General features: G+C 43.1%; 1 protein-coding gene across 7 annotated transcripts in view; it reads right to left on the bottom strand.

The window, feature by feature from the left end:
• The window catches only part of PTK2 (protein tyrosine kinase 2), a gene marked incomplete at its 3' end in the record, with an annotated part of 628,214 nt that overhangs the window by 270,630 nt on the left and 334,813 nt on the right, over window positions 1–22,771 (bottom strand). For all 7 annotated transcript variants that reach the window (XM_082257401.1, XM_082257399.1, XM_082257400.1 and 4 more), the window contains one exon: window positions 19,731–19,848. In XM_082257401.1, coding sequence (XP_082113527.1) covers window positions 19,731–19,848 — 118 coding nt within the window. The remainder of the gene's footprint in view (window positions 1–19,730; window positions 19,849–22,771) is intronic.

Raw genomic sequence — 22,771 nt, forward strand, 5'->3', positions numbered from 1 at the left:
CTCTCCTAAAACTGACAAACGATCTACTAATGGTCAAAACCAATGGACACTATTCTGTACTCCTACTTCTGGACCCTTCTGCTGCCTTTGATACGGTTGACCATCTCCTCCTCCTCAAAAAAACTCCATGCCTTTGGTCTCCGTCGCTGTACTCTTCACTGGTTATCTTCCTACTTATCCAACCGCACCTTTAGCGTTACCTACAATTCTACTTCCTCCTCTCCTCTTCCCTTCTCTGTTGGTGTCCCCCAAGGCTCCGTTCTTGGACCCCTCCTATTTTCAATCTACACCTCCTCTGGGTCAGCTGATAGCCTCCCACGGCTTCCAATACCATCTCTACGCTGACGATACCCAAATCTATCTATCCACCCCTCCGCTCTCTCCCTCAGTCTCCTCACGTATCACTAATTTACTATCAGATATATCGGTCTGGATGTCTCACCACTTCCTCAAACTCAATCCATCCATAACCGAGCTTATAATTTTTCCTCCACCACGTATCCCTTCCCCCGATTTCTCTGTCAATATCGATGGCATTACTATCAGCCCATCCCCGCATGCCAAGGTCTTAGGTGCTGTCCTGGACTCTGAACTCTCCTTCAAACCCCACATCCATTTGCTGTCCAAATCTTGCCGCCTCAGCCTCCGCACATCTCCAAAATACGCCCCTTTCTAACCAAAGACACAACAAAACTCCTAGTTCACTCACTGGTCATCTCATGCCTCAACTACTGCAATTCCCTTCTCGTTGGCATACCTCTACACAGGCTATCCCCCCTTCAATCCATCATGAATGCTGCCGCCAGACTCATCCACCTTACCAATCGCTCAGTGTCCGGTGCTCCTCTCTGTCAAGCCCTCCACTGGCTTCCGCTCACCCAACTAATCAAATTTAAAATACTTACAACATCTTACAAAGCAATTCACAGCTAAGTATCTAGCTACATCACTAGCCTAGTCTCAAAATACCAACCTAATTGTTCTCCTTCTTCCTCTCAAAACCTCCTGCTCTCTAGCTCCCTCGTCACCTCCTCCCATGCTCACCTCCAGGACTTTTCCAGAGCCTCTCCAATCCTATGGAACTCTTTACCCTTATCTGTCCGATTATCTTCTACTCTATTAGCTTTTAGGCAATCTCTGAAAACCCTCCTTTTCAGAGAAGCCCATCCTACCCACACCTAACTAATGTACCTCCATTTTCTCCATCAGCCCATCCCCCACGGTTATTGCCTTTTGTTTCACTTGACCCGCCCTTCTAGTTTGTAAGCTCTAACGAGCAGGGCCCTCTAGTTCCTCCTGTTTTGAATTGTATTGTAACTGTTTGTCTTCCCTCACACTGTAAAGCGCTGTGCAAACTGTTGGTGCTATATAAATCCTGTATAATAATAATAAAAATCATTTATAAGGATTGTGCATCACATAGTAAATGGGTTTGCAAATTGTTTAAGACTGTCATACAGGAGCCTTTTGGGTAGATTTACACGAGTCTAAAACGAACTTGCTTCTGAAACCTAATTTCGCGCTCAGATCATGCTCCAGAGGCTGACAGGCAGTGAGGAAGCAATGCGGCATCTCCTCGCTGCTGGTTTGAACCCATTTTTTTGTGGGCAAACGAGCTGAAACGCGTGCATTGCCTGTTGGTTGCAGGGCGTTTGCGGAGCTTCCCCATTGACTTGAATGTTTAGAGATCAGTGGGCTTGACGTCTGCTGATCATTACAAGTCGGGTCAACTTTGCAAGTGAAGCATCGCAGTTGCAGATTTTTAACACCCCCATCCGTTGCCTATGGCAGCTTAAGGGGGGCAGTTGGCGGGCAGCAAAAATGCATCTCAAACACAAGGGTAAATGAGGCCTTACTTGTAATTTATGCATACAATTATCTATTGAGCTCTTTATTAACCCATAGCAATTAGATTCTCAGATTCATTCTCCCAGTGTAGAACAGGGAAATAAAAAGGGTTAAACTAATTGCCTAATACAGGAGTCTCCAAACTTTCTAAACTGGGGGCCAGTTTACGGTCCTTCAGACTTTAGGGGGGGCTGGACTGTGACCATTGGGAGTAGAAATGGTCCCAAAGTCAGCGGGGAAAAACAATGCCCCAGTGGCAGGAATTGTGCCCCATCCTTGGTGTCAGGGGGAGGCGTTCAGCCCCATCCTTGGTGTCAGGGGGAGGCGTTCAGCCCCATCCTTGGTGTCAGGGGGAGGCGTTCAGCCCCATCCTTGGTGTCAGGGGGAGGCGTTCAGCCCCATCCTTGGTGTCAGGGGGAGGCGTTCAGCCCCATCCTTGGTGTCAGGGGGAGGCGTTCAGCCCCATCCTTGGTGTCAGGGGGAGGCGTTCAGCCCCATCCTTGGTGTCAGGGGGAGGCGTTCAGCCCCATCCTTGGTGTCAGGGGGAGGCGTTCAGCCCCATCCTTGGTGTCAGGGGGAGGCGTTCAGCCCCATCCTTGGTGTCAGGGGGAGGCATTCAGCCCCATCCTTGGTGTCAGGGGGAGGCATTCAGCCCCATCCTTGGGTCCAATTGCTGGTGTCATTGGGAGGAAATGTGCCCCATCGTTGGTGCCATGGGGAGGAATTGTGCCCCTTCATTGGTCTCAGTTGCGGGGAATTATGCCCCATCGTTGGTGCCATGGGGAGGAATTGTGCCCCTTCACTGGTCTCAGTGGCGGGGAATTATGCCCCATTACTGGTACCAGTGGATGAAATAGTGCCTCAAAGACCAGATAAAAGCAAGCAACCGGACGCATTGAATCTTAGAGTCTGAATATTGTGACAGTACTTAAAGTGTTTGTAACCCTAATAAAAAGAAAAAAAATAAATTATAAAAAGTTCTAGCAGATTAAACAGCATAGTACTTGTGCTGTGTAATCTGCCCCTCTCTCGCCTGTAAAAAACCCTGGTTGATCCTGCCAGTTTCTGTGTACCCCTCGGTGTGCTGACCACGGTAATCATGGCTGCTGAGCCCCTGATACTTTGGTCCGTTTACGTGTTTCTGTCATCCAAAGCTCTGTTCTCTACCCTTCCTTCTTGCCTGTCAGCTCCGTGTGTCTGAGTCCTCGCCATTCTATTTTATCCTGGCATAACACACCCTGTAAGTGTTTTTTTTTTTTTTTAAACGAAGCTTGAAGCTTCGAAATACCCTTTTTCAGATATATTTGGGCCGGTCACGTGACCTCCTGGTTGATGTCAGAGGGAGATCTCGGCCCCTCCCGCTATAGCCCTTGATCGGAGTAGGTAAGCGGCCGGGAGTCCTGTGACCAGCGGAATACATCTGAAAAAACTGGATTTTTGTCTTACCGTAAAATCCTTTTCTCTGAAGTTCATTGGCAGACGCAGCTCCATATAATTCTTGACCATTGGGTTATGCTGCCCCCTACAGGAGTAGAACACTAGGCAGGAAAAAGCTTTACCGCGCCTATGGGGCCGTCCCTGCAGGTATACACCCATACACTCTTATATAGGCTTCGGTTTTGTGGCAAGCAGTGGTTAGAGGAAAAACCCCAACCCACTCAAGATAGAGGGGTGGCTGCTGCGTCAGTCAATGAGAGAAAAGGATTTTACGGTAAGAAAAAAAATCCAATTTTCTCTATTGTTCACGGACAGACACAGCTCCAATATAATTCTTGACCATTGGGACGTCCCAAAGCAGTATTTGCATGAGGGGTGGAAAAACATAATTCCCAACAAGGCTAAAACTTTAGCCAACCAGAGAGTATAGAGCTCAACCAGGAACAAAAGGAGCTCACCTGGACAAACACCCTCAAAGAGACTAAGTATCTTTCAAACCGCAGCCTACAAGCCAAAAGAAGCATCCGAGGATGCCAACACATCTACTCTATAAAATTTTGTGAAGGTGTGTACAGACGACCAAGTTGCCGCCTTGCAAACTTGTATCACTGACACCTGATGTGGCGTGAAAAGCCCAAGAAGCCCTAGTAGAATGCGCCTTCACAGGGAAAGGTGGAACCTGACCCTTCAGTGAATAAGCCTGAACCACAGTCTGCCGGATCAACCTAGAAATGGTCGCAGCCGACACAGCCAATCCCTTTCTAGGTCCTTCTGTAAGGACAAAAAGAGTCTTACAAAAAGGTTCTAAAAAAAAAAAAAAAAAAAACTGCTAAGAGCGAAGTCCCAGCAGGGAACTAGGTCCTACTCCTAAACTAGGCAGAAACAAGCCTGAAGCCTAAAGCAGAGTGTGTGGGTGTATGCCTGCAGGGACAGCCCCATAGGTGTGGTAAAGCTTTTTCCTGCCTAGTGTTCTACTCTTGTAGGCGGCAGCATAACCCAATGGTCACAAATTATATGAAGCTGCGTCAATGAATGATAGAGAAAGGGTATTTAAAGGCTTTGTTTAAAAAAAAAATAAAAATAAAAAACACTCAGTGTGTCATGCCTGGGAAAAAAAATAAAGGGGCTGGCAGTGAATTTCTTTTGAAAGGTAACAACCAATTAAATTTGTGCTAAAGTGGCCACCCAATCAACATTACATGTCATACTATGACTTGAGAGGACACTTTAATATGGCCAAAGTGCCATTATAGCCTATTTCAAGAAAACATCTGAAGGAAGACCATCTTATAGACTAGATCAATCAGATTCTCACATTCTTCTCCTACTGCCCGACACAATGAAAAATGAGCAAAGCTCTTCATTCAAACACTTTGATAAATGAATACAGAATATTTTACTGCAGGAAAAATCTGTCATTGTGAGGGAATTCATTTTTCAGTACAAAGCTGGGTAACTGTCCTGTGATTCTACTAAAGGGCACAGCTGGCAAACTAACTTTTTCTGCACCCACATTCTTCTTTGTTGTACATGCCTGCACAAAAGTCCCCTGGTCTACATAAAAGTTATTTAATCACAAAAATAGCTAACCATTTAGTCAAATACTAAACATAGAAAAAAACAAAAGGACTCGTGTGGATCAAATTTAAAACCTTTTTTTTTTTTTTTTACTATTTTATTAATACTATACCAGTATAAGACAGTTACAGTATTAAACTAAGGCACACTGTCCTCAACATGTTCCAAGCTGAAACCATGTCTCATTGCATTAAGCTTTCAGCTTTTATTTGACCATTATGTGATGGTGGACCCCGTGATCACTTGATCAGGAATCACTGTGATGGGTTTTCCCTTTCCTTTGTGGGGACTGAAGCGGTCAGTGAGAGTTGGATTTGATAGCTAGAAGTCGCACAAAGTGTTGGCAGGGGGAGGGTAATTACCAACATATTCTAAGCAGGAAGCTTCGTAAGTAATGAAATATGCCAAATGCAAGTGGGTAGGAGTTAAAGCCAAACACCGGCCTTTTTTTTTTTTCAATGGAATGGGACAGTTACAATTTCTGGCAGATTAGAACTTCACTAGAGCAATTTTCCCTAAATATCGGTCCCTGTGAATATTATACAAGAAATATGGGGGGGGGGGGGCAGTTATTACTGGTACAAACAGAAATACAAAACACTGTCAAACCTTCAAACCCTTCCTTACTCTACTAAAAATGTTGTTATTCTGGTCTGTGTCTACATTACATAAAGTTCCCTTCACTTCCTGCTCTACAGGAAGTGAGGGGAAATCTCATTATAGGGACACAGATGGTAATAAGTAAAACAGGCAGAGGCTCTAACCCTTTTTCATTTCAAGAACTAAAGAATATGTAAACCCATCATGTCCTATTCCTGATATGTGCCTACTGTACCCTGTACTTCTATAAAAAAGTATCCTGTTCTCTTTGTATTACTTCCGTTGCATGAAATCCCTGGTGACCCTGCCAGTCCCTCTGCCTTCCTATTTAAAACTGACAACACCAAGTAGGAGACCATACCATGGTCAGTTTTCTAGCTGTGCTGGGAACTCAGCCTGCTTTCCTCCAATGATCAGACTTGTCCGGACACACCCTCCTTTCACTGGGAGATCAGTGTACTGCTGTTTCTCCTCCCCTAGATATTATGCAGCTGACAGAATGTGAACACTTATGAAACAGGCAAAAAAAGGTAATTTAGAATGTGTGTTTTTTTTTTTTTTATCTATACATAAATGTTTTGCCTTTCATTTCTATTTTAAACTGAATGGGTTGTTTTACAAGGTGAGGGTTTACTATCTCTTTAAAGAAGCCGTAATTTTTTTTATTTTATTTTTTTTATTGTCACTGTTTTGTCAAAGAGAGCGATGGAAACGCTCCAACACAAAGAGAAATAACAACCAGAGAAAGGTTATATCTCTTCTCCATTCAATGCAGGCCTACAAAAAAAAAAATAGCTAGGATTCGTATTTCAGGTCTTTTCATGTTTTAGTTTTCAGGCTGTTATTTTTCCTTTTTCATTCAGATACCAATGCAAAAGCTATTTGCTTATCCTTTTCTCATATTCAATGCAGGGCTGCTTGGTTCAGCCCTGATGTGCCAATTCCATTTGTGTCCTTGAGCGCTTGGCATTTTATTCTATTGTGTATGTGGCCCTCAGATCCCAGCTGGCATTTTTTCCACCGCTGCTCTAAAATGAAAGGGAGATTCTATTATTTATGAACGCAGGACGAGGCTGATCAGATGTTTTTGTAAATACATGTTGCATAAACACTTCAATCACCCCGAGTATGCAGTTAAAGCAAACCCGCCCTGAATGAAATATCAGAGCGGCTGGTATTCACTTTCACTTTAGGAGTTGCCAGGCTGTAATGGGTATCTAATGGCTGCACTAGCTGACCAGTCATTGACCCAGATTAAGCACATAGATCAGGCCTTCTCATTTCACTAGCTGCATGCTTCTCCAGGTAAGTGACCTGTTAAAGCTGAATATGCCGAGACAATGTTTTCTAACAAGCACGATCCCTGATGACGTCAGACGTATTACTGACGAAACGTGCCGGGTCTTGAGGTACGTCCCTATGTCACATCCGGTGAGTGTAGCGCAAACCGGAAGCTGGAACGGCGTCTCCATCATCCAGCCGGCATTTGCGAAATCAAATGTAAGTGACTACTATTTTTTAATAACATGGTTATATCGAATACTACACCATGAGCCTCCCTACTTTTTCATATCTACACGATGAAACCCCTATCACCATCGAGTTTATGAATGATCAAATGGAAGAACCTACACAGCCCCCACCGCGCTCTCTACCGAGGGACACAGCGAATCCTCCCTAAAGGAAAAACCCCAATTTCAGGAGACAACCCTTGATGAACTACAGAGGGACCCCTGAGAGTTGCCCACAGAGACCACTTACCTACACTAGACCCCAAGGGGTCATCTGGTAAGTGGGTAATTTATACGGTGGAGGATATTCACTTTTCAGATACCCACTGAAGTCTACACCTGTTTACTAAGCACAAATTAGCACTTTTTTTGGATCATACTTGAAGAGGCACAATCACTTTATCAGACTTCATATTGATTATTGCTGTTTGCACAAGGACTATTAGTAACACGCATTGCGTATAACAATATTTATCAACGTTGTGCACAGTCACACACATATATACATATATATATAATTTTATTATTTATGAGCACTAGTGGTGGTGTATATATATTTATTCATGGTTTTATGTAAATAGAGCACCTTTGATTCTATTTATACACCACTAATTTAATTTATTTTAAGGGGACACCTGATATAATTTGTGAGCGCTGTTTACCATTTTTTTGCATTGTTTTCTAACAGCAGGGACTCTCCACTGTTAGAATACACTGCTTAGAACTGCAGTCAATTGGCTTTTCCAGCAAGGTAATGTTTAACAGCAGCTGGTGCTTCTACCAGGAAGGGCTGAACCAGTTGAATTTCAATCAAGCCAGATGTAAAACTGTTGGCCAAACAGTAACTGCATCCAATTGGATGCAGGCATTGTTTGGGTATTCAGACAGCCACCGATGCTGCAGCTGTTGGAATACAATGACCATCAGTGTAGATTCCTCCATTCATGATGTTTAGCATGGATGGAGCAACCTACAGACTTCTCTCATTTAGTCCACAGGGCCTAATGAGAGAAAGCTACACAAGTATGGCTACCCAAAGGCTCTGTTCACACAGCTGCGACCTCAAAGTCGTGCAACTTCCAGTACGACTTGATGCAACATCAATGCAAACCTGCTATAGTGGCAAGGGTCGGAGGCTGGCACATGGACATAGCAGTGATGTAGGGGTCAGAGGATGGAAGCACAGCGAGGGACACAGGCATCTGACAGTCATGGAAGTGTAGAATGCTGAAAAGTCTGATAGATGCTACAGTGGTTGAATGGAGTGATGATAGGAGACAGGCCACTGGAGGGATAAGAAGAATAAACTCTCTCTTGCAGGGACCTACTAGGACAATTTTGTGCAATAACAGAAAATAAAGCAATTATGAGTATTGAGTTATCCCCATCTCAAAAAGAAAAAAAAATGTAAATAAAAATAAACTACCACCCAAAAGACATAGTGGGTATTGAATCCAAAACACCGGTACTGCAAGTGGTCCAAGTGCAGCACTGGTGTTTTGGATTCAATACCCACTATGTCTTTGGTGCGGTAGTTTATTTATTTGGAGCTAGGGATAGCGCCACACTCTTTAGAGTCGGTTCACACTATGGCGACATGACTTCGGGGCGACTTGAACAAGTCGCCGTGCACCGCGACTTCGGCGCGACTTGCACAGACTTCACATAATGGAAGTCAATGCAAGTCGTTCCGACTTCGGACAAAAGAAGTGCAGGAACCTTTTTCTAAGTCGGAGCGACTTGAGTCGCTCCTATTAGAATGGTTCCCATAGCACAGAATGGAGCATGACTTGTCGGAGTAGTGTGAACCGGCACTTATTGCTTTATTTATGCTTAGGCTCCATTCATATTTAGGTGTTTTTGGGCGATTTTCTGCTCTAAAAACACCCAAAAAGACAAATCCCATTCATTTCAATGGCCCTTGTTCACATATGAGTGTTCCGTCGCCCTAAACAAAACGCCCTCGCTCAAAAAAGTACACATGCTTCTTTTTTTGGCAGATTGCAGGCGTTTTTATTTTTTTTTCAATGATCACTTGTCAACCTAAAAACGCCTGCACAAAAACGCTGCAAAAATGCCCGAAAACACGCCTATAAAAAAAGCAACGCCTAGACGTGAACGGAGCCTTACATGTGGGGGACACATCTAAGGCCCTGTTCCCACCTGAGCGTTTTTTCAGCTCGTAAAAAACGCTCATCTCTGAAGTCTAAAACGCCGAACAAGCAAAATCCCATTCATTTCAATTGCCCCCTGTTCACATAGGAGTGTTTTGTCGCCTGAAGCTCAAAAAAGTACATGAGCTTCTTTTTTAGCAGATTACAAACGTTTTTGTTAGAGGTCAATGCCTGCCTCCAAACACCTGCAAAAAACGCCTGAAAAAAATTAAACGCTCAGGTGTGAATGGAGCTTTAGTGTTGGCAGCTCCCCTTGGTGTTTTTTTTTGTTATATACCGTCTGGTGTGCGTTGGCGCATAAGTGAATTTATTCTATGTATTGTGACAACAACAGTGTCGCTTCCATCTAAAAATGAAAAGGCTGGACAATACAGACCAGTGTCCACTGTCACTCCCATGTGTTTTTATGTAGTATGTCGCCTCGAGCAAATATACAACATCATAAAGCATGGAGCTCAGAGGGAGAGAAGCCTCCATTAGTGCTCCAATCTGGCCTTCCAATCCTTATCTATATAATATAATCCAGCACAATGTTACACTTCACACAGTCCTGTAATACAGATATAAAAGCACCGACATGGAATCTTCCCGCACATGTTACAGAAGATCACATTTCATCTGTCCCACAGGGAGCCAATTACAAGCAATCAAAACATGAAACGAGAGAAAAAACCCAAACCCACTAGAGGATTGCAGCGTCTGTTCTTAGAAATGCGGCCCACTCGCAAAGCAATGAGTCTAATATGATCAAACTGCAGGAGTGGGAATAATGGAGGGGATGCTCAGAACAGCCAATCATTAAAAACACCTTCTGACCTCATGTAACGGGATGGAAAGGCTCACGCTGAGGGGAGATCAGAAAAGCCATGTCTGAACACACCAACTAATGTCATCAGTGGCCTCATTCATTTGTTCTGAGGTGGACATATACAGTGCCTTGCGAAAGTATTCAGCCCCCTTGAACTTTGAGACCTTTTGCCACATTTCAGGCTTCAAACAAAGATAAAACTGTAATTTTTTTGTGAAGAATCAACAAGTGGGACACAATCATGAAGTGGAACGAAATTTATTGGATATTTCAAACTTTGTTGACAAATAAAAAACTGAAAAATTGGGCGTGCAAAATTATTCAGCCCCCTTAAGTTAATACTTTGTAGCGCCACCTTTTGCTGCGATTACAGCTGTAAGTCGCTTGGGGTATGTCTCTATCAGGTTTGCACATCGAGAGACTGAAATTTTTGCCCATTCCTCCTTGCAAAACAGCTCAAGCTCAGTGAGGTTGGATGGAGAGCATTTGTGAACAGCAGTTTTCAGTTCTTTCCACAGATTCTCGATTGGATTCAGGTCTGGACTTTGACTTGGCCATTCTAACACCTGAATATGTTTATTTGTGAACCATTCCATTGTAGATTTTGCTTTATGTTTTGGATCATTGTCTTGTTGGAAGACAAATCTCCGTCCCAGTCTCAGGTCTTTTGCAGACTCCATCAGGTTTTCTTCCAGAATGGTCCTGTATTTGGCTCCATCCATCTTCCCATCAATGTTAACCATCTTCCCTGTCCCTGCTGAAGAAAAGCAGGCCCAAACCATGATGCTGCCACCACCATGTTTGACAGTGGGGGATGGTGTGTTCAGGGTGATGAGCTGTGTTGCTTTTACGCCAAACATAACTTTTTGCATTGTTGCCAAAAAGTTTGATTTTGGTTTCATCTGACCAGAGCACCTTCTTCCACATGTTTGGTGTCTCCCAGGTGGCTTGTGGCAAACTTTTAAACAACACTTTTTATGGATATCTTTAAGAAATGGCTTTCTTCTTGCCACTCTTCAATAAAGGCCAGATTTGTGCAGTATACGACTGATTGTTGTCCTATGGACAGAGTCTCCCACCTCAGCTGTAGATCTCTGCAGTTCATCCAGAGTGATCATGGGCCTCTTGGCTGCATCTCTGATCAGTCTTCTCCTTGTATGAGCTGAAAGTTTAGAGGGACGGCCAGGTCTTCGTAGATTTGCAGTGGTCTGATACTCCATCCATTTCAATATTATCGCTTGCACAGTGCTCCTTGGGATGTTTAAAGCTTGGGAAATCTTTTTGTATCCAAATCCGGCTTTAAACTTCTCCACAACAGTATCTCTGACCTGCCTGGTGTGTTCCTTGTTCTTCATGATGCCCTCTGCGCTTTAAACAGACCTCTGAGACTATCACAGTGCAGGTGCATTTATACGGAGACTTGATTACACACAGGTGGATTCTATTTATCATCATTAGTCATTTAGGTCAACATTGGATCATTCAGAGATCCTCACTGAACTTCTGGAGAGAGTTTGCTGCACTGAAAGTAAAGGGGCTGAATAATTTTGCACGCCCAATTTTTTAGTTTTTTATTTGTTAACAAAGTTTGAAATATCCAATAAATTTTGTTCCACTTCATGATTGTGTCCCACTTGTTGTTGATTCTTCACAAAAAATTACATTTTTATATCTTTATGTTTGAAGCCTGAAATGTGGCAAAAGGTCGCAAAGTTCAAGGAGGCCGAATACTTTCACAAGGCACTGTAGTATAGGAATATAATATGGGTAGGAGATGTGTTCTTTCTGGAGAAAAACCTGATCTATGCTCTCCCCAGTACTGGAAACATGACAAGTAAATAGGTAAAAATCAGCCATTTTGGAAATATTTACTTGCGAAGCTGCTGGTGACGTCACCAGTGCATGGGCTATGAAGAAATGACACACCCACACCGCTCCTTCAGAGTGAACAGCGGCTCCCATGCGCAGGAGTGACTTCATCACGGCTTGTCCAATCAAAGGACTGGAGCTCAACAACCCAGAAGGAAGACCGGGTGGAGATGAAAGCCCTGTCAGCGGTGGCAGGGCACCACTGGGGGGGCTTTGTTTTAAGGTAAATTTCACATAATGTGCTAGTACGCTATGCATACTAGCACATAACTTTGCCTTAAAATAAAAAAAATAAGGCGGTTTACTACTGCTTTAAAGGCAAAGCATTTATGTATAGATATAAAAAAAACATTATAAAATACCTTTTTTTCCCTTTTTTTTTTTAATAAGTGATCACATTCCTTCTATTCTCAGCTGCATAAGAGCTGGGGAGGAAAAACAGCAGCACACTGATTTTCTATTTCCAGTGAAAGGAGGATAGGGGGCGTTGTCAGGACAAGTCTGATCATGGGAGGCAAGCAGGCACAGTTCCCACCATAGCTAGAAAACTGACCACGCTGTGCTCTCATGCCCAGTGTGGTCAGAGTTTAATAGGAAAGCAGAGGGACTGGCGGGATCAACAGGGATTTTACACACAGGAAGTAATACAAAGAACAGGATACTGTCTCATACAAGTAAATGGTACAGCAGGCACATATCAAGAATAGGAAACGTTGAGTGTAAATATTCTTTAACATCCCCCCCCCCCCCCCCAATTATAGCACTCAGTCTGTGTGAGGGAGGAGCACTCCTAGGAGATAATCGGGTATGCAGCATGCTTCTTCGCTGACAGAAGGAGAGAGCAACGTGAGCAGAGAGACGGCCTCATCAGTCTTCTGCTATCTTTCCTGTTCAAACCGCAGGCTGAGGTGGAGAAAGGAAACCATTTTATTTCCTCATTGCGTCAGTTGGCTGTGCGATAGGACTGTGTAAATCTCAGGACTGGATGTACAGATATCATTTAGTAGGTGAAACAACTTTCTTAGATGTACACCTTCTACGTATCTCAATGTTTTTTTGGAGTGCAGTTTTAAGTTAAAGCCCAAATGGCCAAATAAAATTAAATCTGTGTCCCTCCTCTCCCCCCAAATACACTTTGAAGCAGTGGTTCCCAAAATTTTTAAAAAACAGGGCCCAGTAAATCTCCCAAAACCTGCCTTGCCCCAACAGTAAATAATAAAGGCATGGAAATGCAAAATGTACATTGAAATGTTGGAAAGTTCTGGATGTGGCTTGTGTCACTGTTGGCGGGATGGGGGTTGTGGGGTGTATTACGGGACTCTGCAGAAGACTTGGAGGAATTTCAGGGAAATTAGGTTTCTGAAAGGGCCTGGGGGGAGGACTGTGGGATATTGCTGGAGGTTTGGGGCATGATGGAGGGCTGGAGGCTCTATAGCTGGCAGCTGGGTGGCACTATGAAGTGAGAGCCCTCTTGGGACCTGGGGTATTGTGGGAAAATAAGAGGTTGTGGAGCACAATGGAAGCTGTGAGGCATTTTGGGTGGTTAAGAGCCCAATATGTAGGGGGTGACCCAGGGGAAGGGAGGCCACAGCCTGCCAGTGAGCCATGACCCAGTAGTTGGGAACCACTGGTTTAATGGGTTTTAGCCGAGAACAATACTTTGCTTATGCCACAGTGCCGTAGGCTCTCTCTCTGTTGGTTTCATTACTGACAATCCAACAGAGTTGCTGCTCATCTGTCTGGGTCTTCTCCCATCTCTCTGATGTCACCAAGTACAATGCAGGTCCTGCTTTGGGCTTTGTGATATTGCGGGCTTATTCACATTACAGGGCAGGGGTAAAGAGGAACAAGAGTGTTGGCTGCTGTTGGACTGAGCATTAAGGCAAGTATTATTCACCATCAGCCCTAAACTAAACAAGCAATGTACTGTGCACATAAGAGTGATCCTGTGAGCTACTATGTCCTAAAACTGCAGCCTGCACTAACCAATCCCCAATCACTTAGTGTGAAAAACAAATGGTAATCATTAAAAAAGTGCTGTGCAGTAAATGCTATACTAATTAAAATATTGAGTGATAAATTCCTTCATAAGATATATAAAAACACACACGATGAATCATCATAAACAAAAATAAACATAAAAAGTGATAGCGATATAAAAAAATAGTGAATGATTATAAAATTGATGAGAGGGTGATATATGATCCCAATCACCAGCACTGTGAAAATAGTTGAGACAATAGGAAAGCTTGTTAGATGTGTCACCTCCACTCTTGTGACCCCCCTCCAAAGGGTGGGTTCTCACCTCGCTGAATGTGACCACGCAATTAAGCTTGGTCTAAAAGAGCTGGTATACCCTCACAGGGTGGTGGTGGATAGTTTCCTTTATTCCTCTTTTAATCCAAGCTCCCAGTGTTCGATATAGCTTCAGCAGCTCTCTCACATATGGGGAGGAAAATAAAACCATGGTGCAATTAACGTATGGTAAAATCAGCTTTATTAAAAATGTAGATTCACTCACATGCAGTTGGTGCTTGAGCGCACCGATCTATCCCGGCAGGTAATATAATGATGGTATATGTATATATGATGGACGGCCGAGCACAGACCCTCTTCAGTGGGATCCCTTCCAGTGTACCTGCCACTGTAGAGTACTCCGATCACCGACACTCGCCTGGCCCCTCCCCTACGCGTGACGACACAAGGGACTACGTGTCTTCCTATGAGGGATCCACCATGGTTTTATGTTTCACCCCATATGCGAGAGAGCTGCTGGAGCTATACATCTAACACTGGGAACTTGGATTAAAAGAGGAATAAAGGAAACCATCCACCACCACCCTGTGAGGGTATATCAGTTCTTTTAGACCAAGCTTAGTTGCGAAGTCACATTCAGCGAGGTGAGAACCCACCCATTGGGGGGGGTCACAAGAGTGGAGTTGACATCTCACAAGCTGTCATATTGTCTCAACTATTTTCACAGCGCTGGTGATTGGGATCATAGATCACCACCTCATCAATTTTATAATCATTCACTATTTTTTGATATCGCTATCACTTTTTATGTTTATTTTTTTTTTCGATGATGATTCATCGTGTGTGTTTTTATATTCAGTGCTTTGCGAAAGTATTCAGCCCCCTTGAACTTTGACCTTTTGCCACATTTCAGGCTTCAAACAAAGATATAAAACTGTAATTTTTTGTGAAGAATCAACAAGTGGGACACAATCATGAAGTGGAACGAAATTTATTGGATATTTCAAACTTTGTTAAATAAAAAACTGAAAAATTGGGCGTGCAAAATTATTCAGCCCCTTTACTTTCAGTGCAGCAAACTCTCTCCAGAAGTTCAGTGAGGATCTCTGAATGATCCAATGTTGACCTAAATGACTAATGATGATAAATAGAATCCACCTGTGTGTAATCAAGTCTCCGTATAAATGCACCTGCACTGTGATAGTCTCAGAGGTCTGTTTAAAGCGCAGAGAGCATCATGAAGAACAAGGAACACACCAGGCAGGTCCGAGATACTGTTGTGGAGAAGTTTAAAGCCGGATTTGGATACAAAAAGATTTCCCAAGCTTTAAACATCCCAAGGAGCACTGTGCAAGCGATAATATTGAAATGGAAGGAGTATCAGCAAATCTACGGAGAGTTGTCCGGCCCTCTAAACTTTCAGCTCATACAAGGAGAAGACTGATCAGAGATGCAGCCAAGAGGCCCATGATCACTCTGGATGAACTGCAGAGATCTACAGCTGAGGTGGGAGACTCTGTCCATAGGACAACAATCAGTCGTATACTGCACAAATCTGGCCTTTATGGAAGAGTGGCAAGAAGAAAGCCATTTCTTAAAGATATCCATAAAAAGTGTCTTTTAAAGTTTGCCACAAGCCACCTGGGAGACACCAAACATGTGGAAGAAGGTGCTCTGGTCAGATGAAACCAAAATTGAACTTTTTGGCAACAATGCAAAACGTTATGTTTGGCGTAAAAACAACACAGCTCATCACCCTGAACACACCATCCTCACTGTCAAACATGGTGGTGGCAGCATCATGGTTTGGGCCTGCTTTTCTTCAGCAGGGACAGGGAAGATGGTTAAAATTGATGGGAAGATGGATGGAGCCAAATACAGGACCATTCTGGAAGAAAACCTGATGGAGTCTGCAAAAGACCTGAGACTGGGACGGAGATTTGTCTTCCAACAAGACAATGATCCAAAACATAAAGCAAAATCTACAATGGAATGGTTCACAAATAAACATATTCAGGTGTTAGAATGGCCAAGTCAAAGTCCAGACCTGAATCCAATCGAGAATCTGTGGAAAGAACTGAAAACTGCTCTTCACAAACGCTCTCCAGCCAACCTCACTGAGCTCGAGCTGTTTTGCAAGGAGGAATGGGCAAAAATTTCAGTCTCTCGATGTGCAAAACTGATAGAGACATACCCCAAGCGTCTTACAGCTGTAATCGCAGCAAAAGGTGGCGCTACAAAGTATGAACTTAAGGGGGCTGTATAATTTTGCACGCCCAGTTTTTCCGGTATTTGTTAAAAAAGTTTGAAATATCCAATAAATTTCGTTCCACTTCATGATTGTGTCCCACTTGTTGATTCTTCACAAAAAATTACAGTTTTATACGTTTATGTTTGAAGCCTGAAATGTGGCAAAAGGTCGAAAAGTTCAAGGGGGCTGAATACTTTCGCAAAGCACTGTATCTTATGAAGGAATTTATCACTCGATATTTTAATTATTATAGCATTTACTGCGCAGCACTTTTAATGATTACCATAAGCAATGTACTGTGGAAATGAAATGAAATGGTAAGGGGGGGGGGGTTTATTAATTAGACAAAGCCAAAGTTGTTTAACCTGAAGGTTGGACAATCAAATTTGCATGATTTGTGATGTTCAAACTGGATCGATTTAGATCACTTTATAAAAAAAGAAAAAGTAAAAAAAAAAAAACCTTTTTGTGGCCTTCCCTAACTTGTTCTTTTGATGTCCCAAAGCCACCAATCAGTTTCCAGCCTTGACTGCAAAATGACAGTTGAAGAAAAATCTGAATGCCACTGGTGGCTGTGGGCCATAATTATTTCTTGTTCAAGATAAATGAAATATGCGGCCAAGGGAACTGGAAAGGTTCCAGCCTCACACAGTACAAATGAACCACAACAGTAGCTGAGATGGTAGAACATGTCCCAGAAGCCAGGCAGCTGCTGCACCTGAAAAATTCCAGCTGGCAATGTTTTTTGAGCCTTGTTCAATCCAAATTCCTGGATATACTTCTAACCCAGCTCCATGAGATTACAGCTGACTAGTCTTTCATATTCTGGAATATAAAGTCAAGCAGAAATAAAAAAAAGTCTAATAAGCTTTGGAGAACAGCAAATTGGGAAAAAAAATAAAAAAAACTATATTGCATAACATATTCCTGACCTCCGCACCTGTACACCATGCTGCAGGTTACACTGACCACTGCACATCATGCTGTACATTACAAACTGTGGCACAGTGCATGATGTTTGCATGCTATATATATATGGTGGACCACTATGCTTTGTACTTATTGCTTTATCTTACCTAGTTTGACCCAGTGCATTTGTATGCTGTGCAGTACATTAAATTCTCTAGACTAGTGTTTCTACACCAGGGTGCTGCGGCACCCCAGGGTGCCATTTGTGTTACTTAGGTTGCTGCAAGGGGACTCTGTCACTGAGGTACTCTGATGCTGTCAGGAACGTGCAGGACACAGTACTGTTACTTGCCAAAGGCGGATGCAAATGCGCATGTGCGATTTCGCGAGTGCCCAACGTTTTTGATGTGCTAATGCGCACAAATATTCGCGAATGCGCGCCATGAGACGTTAGCGGCAAAACACCAAATATAAAGGCATCAGTGGCACTAAGGCTTTGCTGTCTGAGTTCCTGAAATCTGATCCTGCTTCTTCTGTGTATGACCTGGCTTTCCTTTGACTCCACTTGCATCTCTCCCACCTTGACCTTGGCCTGTATCTGGACTTTTACTTTTGTCTTTGCCCACCTGCCTGAATCCACGTTGCCGATCTCTGCCTGAACCCTGGATACTCTCTGCCTTCTGTCTTTGCCTGCTATTGATAGTCTGTCACCGACCCGGCTTGTCTGACCACGCTTCCTGTGTCTCTTGCTTTGCACGCACCTGCCTGCTGCCACCTGTCTGGAGTCTGCCAGTTCTGCCTACCTGCCGTTACCTTCTGGTCCACCCTGGTGACACACCCACCATTTAGAGGACGATCCAGGCACCCTTACACCAACACACTCTCGTGGCCGCTGTCACAACATCGGTGGTCCCGGAGCCTGGGTTGTACGAGAGGCCTTCCCTCTGCACATCAGGCTCAGCCATCCAGTATGCCACAGAATCGATGGGGTGCTCTCACGTGATGGAGTAATTCTGTGGTATGAGGGGAGCATGATATGACAGTTGTGTGAGGGGGGGGGGGGGAGGCTTCTAAAGTAAAGGTAATTTCATTAAGGCAATTGTGTGCACCTCCCAGGCTCAGGTTACCCATTGATAAGTAACATCAACGCTTTAACCTTTTAGACTGGGTGCCTCAGGATTTTGCATACTTTAAAGGATTCTGCAATCAAAACGAAGTTGAGAAACGCTGCTCTAGACCAGTGGTCCTCAACCCTGGCCTACAGGGCCCACTAACAGGCCAGATTTTCAAGATAACTGAAATACATCCCAGGTGATATCATTTGCTGCTCATTGATTGCAGTACTCTAGTCTGCATCTCCCCAAGGTAATACTTAAAATCTGTAGGCCAGGGTTGAGGACCACTGCTCTAGACCACAACAACCTATTCTATGCACTATGTACTACAAACTGCTGCACTCTTATGCTGTCCTATGCTTAATTCCTTAGACATTCTGTAGCTGTTCTGTACATTAATACCACCAGGGTTTTATGTGAGAATGAGGACAAACAAGGACACCTTTGCTAGTTTCTGTTACAAAAAAAACAACCATGAGTGATAAACAATTCCAAAGAATTTCCATTATGCTGAAAATCTATGCATGTGAAAATAGCACTGACGGTTTCACTATCCCCTCAAAATTCCTGGTAGGGGGTGCTGTAATATGCTGCACATCATGCAAACATCTTGTTGTATACACCCTTCAGCTCTGTAAAAGTAGCCCTCTGATATCAAGATGTTTGCTAATAACGGATTCACTGGAGAGTCTATAAGGTTGACTTCAATATTTTCTGAGTTACTGACTTGGTACAACAATGCGGAGGTCTGACTTCACCAGTGCATTCTAATACCTTGTCAGTGAAAGACCTGATGCCAGATATAGCCTAGCAACCAGCATTTTCAGGTGCTCAGCAACTGCAGCATCAACTTTCTCTCTAAACAAGTTTCTCTCCACAAATTTTACAGATACACATTTACAACTTTATTAGAGAAATAACAGAATTGCACAAGACAATGATGAATTACACAAACCGTCCGCAGTTCTGATAAGCCCTGCTCGCCTTGTAACAGTATAACAACATTTTAAAGATGCTGCAGGAGTTTGAAGTATTTTTAGTATTTAGATTCTACGTCTACTACTAGATCAGAGGGTACTTCTAAATCGGGATATGATGCAGCTTTGTTTATGAAAAATTACAATGAATAGGAAATGACAGCATATGAAAGTTTGGGGGCCATTCAGAGCTGGAAACATCGAATCCCCCCACTGTTCTGCTTGGACTATCCAGGCCCGCCACTGTTCTAAGCACATCCTGTATATGTGTGAAGGCGCAAAGTCTTATTATGCAGCCTGGCACACACACCAGCAAGCTCCAATTCTGTCTCTCTCCGGGGCTAAGAGGACACAGGGTGGTTTGTCAGCCGGAACTGCGGCAAAGAAATCAATTTACCTTTCTGTGGTCTGATGATAAAAGATTCCGAGGCCCCGCTGACGAGCCGGCAGTATCCATCTATCAAGTCCGCCATGTTTTCCGCGATGGTGAGGGACGGGGCTGTCACAGTGAGAGGCTAGGGAAAGGAGGACAGAGAAAACAAAAGAGGCTTTATCATTGTGCTCGATGTGTCAGCTGCACATTGACATCGATGTCAAGGAAACAAATAGTAATACAGCGATGACTGTGTTCACTTATTAACTCCTGCAAGTCTGAGAAATAACTGAAATTATTACAGAACTCCAATCAGGATTAAAGCACTGTACATAGATTTCATTTTGTTTCAATGTGTTTATTACATTTCTCAAAGTTTAAGGACAGTGCATTAGACAGATGTGTCCGTATATAGCAGTAAACCGTACAATATTCACCATTAACAGTGTCCTGTCATCGTTCAAAACATTTTCTAACACAGAAAAAGAGAAAGTCATCGATTTGATGCTCAACAGGGAGGACCAGTCAAGGCATATATGAGACTAGCAGATGGATCCAGAAATGGCTCAAAGATTTGATTTCTATAAAGTTTGCAAGAGATAAAACAGATACACTACAAATGTCTGCAACTCTGCATATTAACACAGAGTTTTACCCTGGCTAATCATACAAAATTATATAGAGATCAATCAGTTTGCTGGTGCTGCTCTCAGATGCATGCAAATTTTATGCACATTCTTAGGAATGCTTAGCAATTCAAATATACTGGAGGGATGTGATGACTTGTGTTCAGTCTCTTACCAATGTACCTCTTACTCCCTCCACGGGTGTTTGTTTTTTGGGATTGGTGGATACTTTAGCCCCCACCATAGCTATCCCAGCACCATACTTAAGCCATCCACAGACGGTTCAATACTAACCATGTGTTGGCAGGCTGAATGTACCTTAGCAGGCAACCAGCCTGCTGGATTTTACATGCGATTCTCACTAGCAGCTATTATAGCTGCTAGCAATAACCACTGTGTTCTCCCTGCAGGGACGGCTTCCCCCGCCAGGAGAACACAATGGTGCCACAGGAGGGGGTGTTTCCCTTGTCAACACTGTCTTGAGCAAATTGCTTTCCTGCAACCCGACATTGCAAAAGTAAATTTATTGAATGGGTTTTTTCATATTAAAAATACTGCTGCCTTCTGGTTGGTTAACAGAACGCTTTAAGATGGATCTAATCTGGAGAGCAGAAGGAGGAGCCATTTCAGGTGAAGATAAAAATAGGATTATTGTATTCGCCGTAAAATCCTTTTCATAAAGTCAACTGATACAAAATCATTTTCTTGAAGTCTTTTTTTTCTTTTTACTATGTTTGATTCAAAGGCAGAATACAGGTACGTGGGAAAGGTATCTTTCCTTTTCTGTTTGTTTTCATAATATCTTTTTTATTGCCATAGTGATATGTTTATCATTATTATCTTTGTCCTAATGATATACATTGCACGGATCCCCATGTCAACCCCTTTGGGCACCCTAGTGGATCACCCAGTGTACTTGGGCTACCTACTTACAGCCTAACTGGCCCTCTCAGTGGCAATGTCATGTATGATTTTTGTTTCTTCGTGTTTTTGTATTTTTTCTTTCCCCTCTTCTGGTTTTACCCCCTTTTTTCTGATTGCCTTTGTTCTTGAAAATTGATCTATGTATGATAGCTAATGGTGGTATTCTAATTGTGTAGAGCATTGAACTACTAGCTCCGGAAGAAGCTTCAAAGCGAAACATGTCGAGTAATCTGGCTCAATGAAATTCTGTATGCATCTATGACCACATCGATCGATCTTTTTGGACGACAGCCTATACACCTGCCATCTTTAACCACTTGCCGACCACCGCTCGTTCCCTAAGCAGCCCGCGCATGTGACCGGCAGACCCGATGTCCGCCGGTCACTCGCGATCGTCGGGTGGAGAGGGAGAAAGGCAGGCGGCTAGTGTAAACAAAGCCGCCTGCCATTCTCCCCTGTGTAAAAGCACAGATCATACGGTCCTGCTATGTAGGACCATAGATCTCTGCTGTTACACACACAGCCACATCCAATCACAGTTAGAAGCACGCCCCTAGGGACACACTTAACCCCTCCCTCTCCAACAAAGTTAGCCCCTTCCCTGCCAGTGTCATTTTTACAGTAACAGTGCATTTTTTTAGCACTGATTACTGTAGAAATGTCACTGGTACCCCCAAAAGTGTCAAAAATGTCAGTCAAGGGTCCGATCTGTCCGCCGCAATGTCGCAGTCCCGCAAAAAAAAAAATTGCAGATCGCCGCCATTACTCGTTAAAAAAGAAAAACAATAAAAATGACAAAAGTCTTTCCCTTCGTTTGTAAACGCAATAACTTTTGCGCAAACCAATCAAAATACGCTTTTTGCGATTTTTTTTTACCAAACATTTGTAGCAGAAAACAAATTGGCCTAAAATGTTAAACAATTTTGATTTTTACATTTATTTGGGGAATTTCATATAAAAAAATGTGAAAAATATTGTTATTTTTGCAAAATTGTCGCTTTTTTGTTTATAGCGCATGATCAAAAAAAAAAAAAAAAAAATCGCACAGGTGATCAAATACCACCAAAAGAAAGCTCTGTTTGTGGGAAAAAAAGGACGTCAATTTCATTTGGGTACAGCATCGCACGTCCGCGCAATTGTCCGTTAAAATCACGCAGTGCCGAATCGCAAAATAGGCCCTGGTCAGGAAGGGGGTAAAATCTTCCGGGGCTTAAGTGGTTAACAGATCATCTTGATGTAAAGTACCAAATATTTAATCATAGCTCTTATTGCCTGTTTTATCATTGCGCTATTACTGTTCATGAACGTCATGTACACTGGCGTCTTTTTTGAGGCGATGTATTTATGTTTTTCTTTTTCTGTGTTTTAAGATGTAAATCAATAAAATGGTTATGTTTTACTGTACCCGATGCCTTTAAAGTCCATGATTTTCCAACATTTAGTCCATTTTCTTGAAGTCAACTAAGTTATACAAGCAGTCTAACTTTGGGGTTATACTGCAGCCTACAGGAGGAC

This window comes from Pelophylax lessonae (assembly GCF_965119305.1).
Source record: "Pelophylax lessonae genome assembly, chromosome: 5".
Classification (NCBI taxonomy): domain Eukaryota; kingdom Metazoa; phylum Chordata; class Amphibia; order Anura; family Ranidae; genus Pelophylax; species Pelophylax lessonae.